A 6450-nucleotide genomic window follows, 5' to 3' on the forward strand; every position below is an offset into this window, starting at 1 on the left:
ACGTCTCCTGTACATTTTCTATTTGTCAAAAAATATTTCTTCCTTTTCCCAAAAAAATTACTTAATAAATTATCAACAAATTTAATTTAATATTATTTAAATTATGTTAAAAATTATTAGTTCTAAGTTTAATCGAATTCATTTAATTAAAAAAAAACTTATAATATTAACTTTTTCCCCCTTCAGCATACAACAGCCTTTATCCATTAAATCTGATGAGTCAAAATCTGAAAATAAAGTAACTTTTTGGGTTATTATATAAATATTGAAACTTTTATATTACACATTCTCATTATAATATCAAAATCATGGAGGTGGCCATTGCAACACATGCTTAAGAATAAATATATAAATAAACAAATAAATAAAAAAAGATATTATGAGAATTTTGGGTGCCTGATTTCTTGGGAATGTGATTGATAGACCTTGCAATTATCAACATAGTGATTATTAAATAAATAAATAATTAAATTAATGAGGACATGCAATGAAATGCAAGAAACCTTTTAAACATAAAGCAGCCCAATAGCTTGGATGGCCAACACAATGTCAAAAAGTTAAAATATCTACATCCATTTGTCTAGGACAAGAAGTGTGTGGTTCTTATTTTGTTTCTTTAAATAATTTCATGTAATTATTTTTATGAAAAATTCTATTTAAATTTTAACATTAATTATTAGTATAAATTAAGTTAAAATTTAATTTTCTTTATAATTTTTTTGAGTGTTTTATATCCTTCTTTGTTGATGAAGTGGTTGATTTGATATTAAAGATTTTCAGACCATAAGAGGAGCACAGTCCAAGGACTGGGAATAAATGGGCTTGCATTTTTTTTTTTATAAAAAAAATAAGAAGAATGGAAATGACTAGTAAGCATTGGCCCAAGGTTTTCATGTGGAGAGTTGCTGCATCAAAAATTATATTTTTCTAATATTTAGTAATTATATATTTGTCTCATTAAAAAATATTTTTTATGAAAAATATTTTTACAAAGAATATTTTCTATAAAAAATTATTTTTTATATATAAATTATTTTTTCATAAAATAAACTGAACCTAAATCTGAATAAAATGGAGAATCTTATATATTTTTGGGGAATTGAAGGAGCTAGTTTAGGTAGGTCCACCAAAAGCCTTGGATTCCCTTTCAATCTATGCCACTTTTTAGGGAATTAAAATCGGTTTCTGCCACTTTTTTTGCTGCCCAAAAGCTTATGCTAAGAATTGCTACTATCCCAATTCCAGGTTAGACACCATATCAAGGGGATTCTCAACTCTTAGCTTTACCTATGTTTGGTTCATAATTGTGCTAAAAATTTGGAAAAAAAAAAAAATCATTGTTTAAATTGTAGTTGGAAAAATAAGAAAATATTGGATGAATTTAAATAATATATTATCTTACCCTAATAAAAAGGTTTAAATATTGAAAAGCCAACAATCTCAAACTTTACAGCTTCCTCTTAACTCATTTTACACACAAATCAACTTTGTATTCTTTACAAGTTAGAATGAAAGAAATGACACTAATACAAAGACCTTCAAATGGGCAGACATTGTGTGACTTTTGAGCATGAAAGGCTATGGCCCTGCAGATGAAAGATCAGAAAAAGCAAATTCCAAAATTCTTATCCAATCCAAATATCCAGGCAGCAAAAGCAGGGAATATCTAGGAATTCTGGCCCAAAACTCTGTTCCTGATTATATCCTTTCAAAGGCGGTTTAAAAATCAGAAGGATGGCACAAATATTTTCTATCTTAACCAGTAATTTTGAATACCAAAAAGCAGAAAGTGTATAATAGAGGAAGCTGGTGGTGACCAGATTGAAAGCAATTGAAATAGTAAGAAAACCATACAAATGCCTCTGCACTCTACTCACCTGCACATGCAGCCTGTCTCCTTAGCCCCCACACTCGTAGACCCACTTCAATTTTCATTGCTCTCTTCAATGATCAGCCATAAAGTCTCATTTCTCACCATTAACTCAAAAGGGTACAACTAATTAATACCTGTAGTTAGAAATTCAACTAACTGGATATGCTTCCTTTTGTTTTTTTTTGGGTTAATCAAATTTTCATTTTTCATTTTTTTGGGGTGATTCTATGATGTTGGGGTTTGATGGTGGTGAGGATTAGAGGCCAATGATTCAGGGGATTGAATGAATTTGAAGATGTCTTGGGCAAGTGATCAAGTGGTCATTGCTAAGGCCAGAAGCTTGCATGAATGAATGAATTATAATTGGACCAACAAATCTAAATCCTCTTTTTACCATGTCTTTGCTTATAGTTTCTGATTTTGAAGTCTTCACTGGGATCTTGTTGCATGATTTGTATTGGGTTATGATTGCTTTGTGAGTCACAAATCCCCACAAGTACTTGTCAAATGTTCCAAATTCCTTCTTTACCTTCAGAAAAATAAAAAACCTCTCAATCATTTATTTAAATGTGAACTTAATAATTAATAAATCTTTCATAATCTGTAATGGAAACTACAACTTTGGTAATTAAATGATTTTAATTTGTATATTTGTAAAGTTAATGTTGAAAATTTTTTAAAATTAAAAGAAATTAAATCTTTTCATTTCAAAACAAGAGAATTGATAAAAAAAGAAATGTAAATGTTTGATTACCTGGAGAATTCTATTAGCGTTGTCCAAAACTCCTCGAACATGGCTTATGTTTATGCCATACTCAGCACTAATTGATGTTATTTTCTTTTCATTGAATTTGGCAACAACTTCTGCATCAAACTCATGAAAGGCCTCTCTGCAAGTTGAATAATAAATAAAGTAATTAATATTTAAAAAAATCAGTTGGGATGTGCTAATTCAAGAGGGGGAACCCACATAAATTTCTATTAGAAGTGATTCTAGCTCTTTCACCTACCTGAATTCTTGCCTTTTCTTCAAGACTGAAGTCCAGTCTGATCCTACTTGTGCTCCTGTCAGCACTAGCAATTCAAACAACAGCCTGCATAACCCAAAAAAAGAAAAATAGATACAATTATTCAATCTTAAATATACCTCTTTATTCAAAATAAGAATATTTGTCGCTGTTCGGCAATTGTGAATTGCTGCAAAACTTTTCGTCTTTTACGTCTAAAAATTTAAAAAGGAGGAGGAGAAACTCACTTATCATCATGAACAGGAACTCCCCATTCTTCATCATGGTAAGCTACGTAGATAGGATCTGAGAAACCAACAGAATAAAAATTAGTAAGATTTTAGTATTTTTTTTTTTTTTAAATTTCGATACTCTTGTGTAGAAAGATGAACTGGACTTTCAAATGAAATATATACCTGAACTTGGAGTGATAAAGCTACATCTCCTTTCTTCTCGAACAATTGTAGTAATAACAGCTGAAGAATCAACAGACACAACCTTTGCTTCTTGCTTAGCAGACCTCACTCTTCCATAATGAGAAACTCGCAGTTTCCTTTGCTCTTGCATATTAGCAATATGTTCCCTCCTTTCAGCTGCTATGCTTCCAGGAGCTGCAGTACTAGTGATGGATTTCTTTGATATTCTTACAATACTTGACACTTGGGTTGTGTTTCTTGGTGTCAAAAACTTCTCATCACTGGAATTCAAGCTGTTAGAGTCACTCCCTCCTCCTCTTTTAAGTGCAGGTGGTCTCGGTGATTTTTGCTTGGGAGAGATTGGAGGAGACAGACAAGGAATAGGAGTTGGCAATGGCTGCAGATTAGGAGATTTTGGGGGATTCTTTTTAAGTGAATTGCGTTTTTCCAAGCTAGGAACTTGGTTGGATTTTGGCTGAAGAACAGGGCGGCCATTGATTTTAGCAATAGTTGCAGGAACATTAGAACCTTGGTGCAGCCTTGATTTAGAAGAGCACATTTTGTAAGTTCCTTTTTTCTATGGAGTAGAAGATGTTAATTGAGAGGTTTTGAGAGCACAAAGGCAATGAAATTGAAGAAGGTTAAGGACTTGAGCAGGGTTTGGGAAGAAAGTGTGAGGCTTATAAATTAGAAAGTGGGGACAAAATAGAGGAAGTTGTAACATGGGAGTGTTGGGGTCTGCCATACAATCCTCTTGTGATGGGTGATGCTTTTGGGGTAGTGTGAGAAGAAGGCTAATAATGACTCTCTCCTGACTGGGTCTAGATAGTACATGATATATCAAGCTAATAGCAATAGCCTATAGAAAATTATATAGAAGTAGTTTTTTTTTTTAAAGAAAAATTTTGCTAGTTATTTATTATATTTTTAGAGTACATTCATTTATTACTGAATTATATTTATATGGTTATATATTTTTTATTGGTTTGTTGATAATTTTATATAATATAACTGCTATATTGTATAATTTCACGTGAAGCAAAAAAGAAAGTATGTTGGGTCTGGTTGTGGTGGTGGTGGTGATGGTGGAGTTGCCCATGCGAGCCACGAATAGACCATGACTCTTGTCTGATCCCAAGCTTTGGGTTTGTGGGGATCAAGGGAGGGATTGGCCAATCATTGCTTCTCCAGCTACCGCTAGGCTTTTCTGAAACTCTCTTTCTCTTTCAAGGCTGTGGCAAGTGCTTAATTATTATAATTTAATATAAAAATAGAGGTTGTTTTGGTTTTTATGATGGGTTAAGTTCGGTTGTTGAGCTAACCAACTTATTAATTATAAATTTGTTTTGCAGGTCACCTTGTCTTCTCGTTTAGAGCTGCTTTGTCTTATTTAATTAAGATGAGTACGTATGTAGGAAATGGTCCCAAAATCCTAATTGTGCGACAAATTGGACCAGCTTTGATGGACTTCTAGACATTGGATCATGCATCCCTTTGTTTTCTTTAACAAATAAATTTATTTCTAATCTAGAGGGTTAATTAGCTGTGTTTGTGATTCACATCTTAACCTATTTCCACTTTTTATAATAATAGAGTGAATGGAAGTTTAATAAAGCTTACCCATTTAACCTTATCATAAAGTTTTTGTTTTTAGTATTTTATAATATAGTTTCAGAGATTTAATAAAATTCATAATTTAACTCTACTATATTAATGAAAAATAATTTATTATATAAAATTTTATTCTATTAATAAAATAGTCATTTTAGAGAGAGAAAAAAAGTCTCCCTACTTTCATTTTCTTATGAGACTTAGGTTTCGTCGTCTACCATTCTTACAGCTTTCTCTTACCTTGATGGTTCTTTTTTCCTCAGCACGGTGTGGATTTCTCTATTTTAGACCGTGTGGAGGTATATTAGTTTTTTTATTTTTGGTGTTTTGTTGCTCTGTTTTGAGCCTTTTGTAAGTGGTGCTTGAAATAGTGAGAGAGATGTAATGGTGTCTGTATTTTCTTTGAGAGTTTGGGTTGCAAATCGATGATTGTCAGTGTTAAAAGAGGCGGCACGGCTGACGAAAATTCATTGGGTTGAAACCAAAAAGAGAAATGGCCACATGAAAGGCACAAGTGGAATGTTGAGAGCTCTCCTTTCTTCTTTATGTGTCGGTTGCCTGATGAAATTTCTTTTGCTCCCTCTTTAAACCTTAGTCACGTGACTATTAAAAGAGAGTAATTGTGTCTTTTGGTTAGAGTTTGAGGTCTGTTTGCTACACACAAGGTTTCAAATGTGCAAGACCTTTTTTGTTGGTGCTTTCTGAGTGTTAATGGTCACTCTTCGATCGATCTAGTGGGTTTTTTCCTTGGTAGATCTCGTGCATTCTTGATAAGTCAACACTTTCTCTATCTACTTCACTGGTCATGCTTCTTTCCGATCAAAAGACCCACTATCTAGTTAGGGTTTCTCGTATGTAGGATTGGACCTTGTTTGTAAGAGCTGAGGTGGTGGATTATTTGAAATACTTGTATCATACTTTATGGGCTCTGTATGTTTTTTTAGCTCCCTAATGAATATTATATTTTGAGAAAAAAAAATATTTTGTCAAAAACATAAAAGTATAATAAGAAAAATTACTTAGTTTATGTGGCATATGTTTTCAATTTTGAAAAATATATTAAACGTCCTTAAAATTTTAAAAAATATACTAATTAGTTCTTTCGTTAGTTATTAAATATTTTACTATTTAATTCATATTATATGAAAAAACTCATTAGTTAGTTTTTAGTTTTGCACTACTTAATTTCTCCACAGGGCATTTTAGACTTTTGCAATAGATAAAATTAATAGTAGAATTTTTAAAATTCCAGAACGTTTTAATGTATTTTTCAAAATCAAGAGACTAACTAATGAATTTCCTGACACCACAGGGACTACATAGTAATTTATCTTAAAATAATTTAGTCATTTGAATTTATTTTTTATAATAATTTAGTCCCTTCAACTTGAATTGACTTCATAAATCTACGGTTAGTTAACAAGTAAATTTAACAAAACTACTATTTTGTTAATAAAATAAAAATTCAAAGACTAAATTGTTTATTATTAAAAATGCAGGGACTAAGTTGTGGGTTATAGAATTTTTCATTTAGTACTAAGGT

General features: G+C 31.6%; 1 protein-coding gene across 1 annotated transcript; it reads right to left on the bottom strand.

Moving 5' to 3' along the window:
- Positions 1-1352: 1352 nt before the first annotated feature.
- Positions 1353-4052, bottom strand: LOC110603523 (probable GMP synthase [glutamine-hydrolyzing]). The gene is made up of 5 exons (XM_021741275.2): positions 3297-4052; positions 3129-3186; positions 2884-2967; positions 2628-2763; positions 1353-2402 (listed from the first exon to the last, which is right to left on the bottom strand). Exons 1-5 carry the CDS (start codon positions 3853-3855, stop codon positions 2145-2147), a joined length of 1095 nt encoding a protein of 364 aa, XP_021596967.1. The 5' UTR covers positions 3856-4052; the 3' UTR covers positions 1353-2144.
- Positions 4053-6450: the final 2398 nt, after the last annotated feature.

Source organism: Manihot esculenta, chromosome 16, assembly GCF_001659605.2.
Source record: "Manihot esculenta cultivar AM560-2 chromosome 16, M.esculenta_v8, whole genome shotgun sequence".
In the NCBI taxonomy this organism is placed as follows: domain Eukaryota; kingdom Viridiplantae; phylum Streptophyta; class Magnoliopsida; order Malpighiales; family Euphorbiaceae; genus Manihot; species Manihot esculenta.

What these genes read in the sequence shown, in the direction of transcription:
- LOC110603523 (XM_021741275.2), bottom strand. Translation starts at nt 3,855, where the DNA reads ATGTGCTCTTCTAAATCAAGGCTGCACCAAGGTTCTAATGTTCCTGCA. An exon ending in GTTCCTGTTCATGATGATAA is followed by an intron (nt 2,968 to 3,128) that starts GTGAGTTTCTCC and finishes TGGGTTATGCAG; the next exon opens with GCTGTTGTTTGAATTGCTAG. An exon ending in AAGAAAAGGCAAGAATTCAG is followed by an intron (nt 2,764 to 2,883) that starts GTAGGTGAAAGA and finishes TTCAACTTGCAG; the next exon opens with AGAGGCCTTTCATGAGTTTG.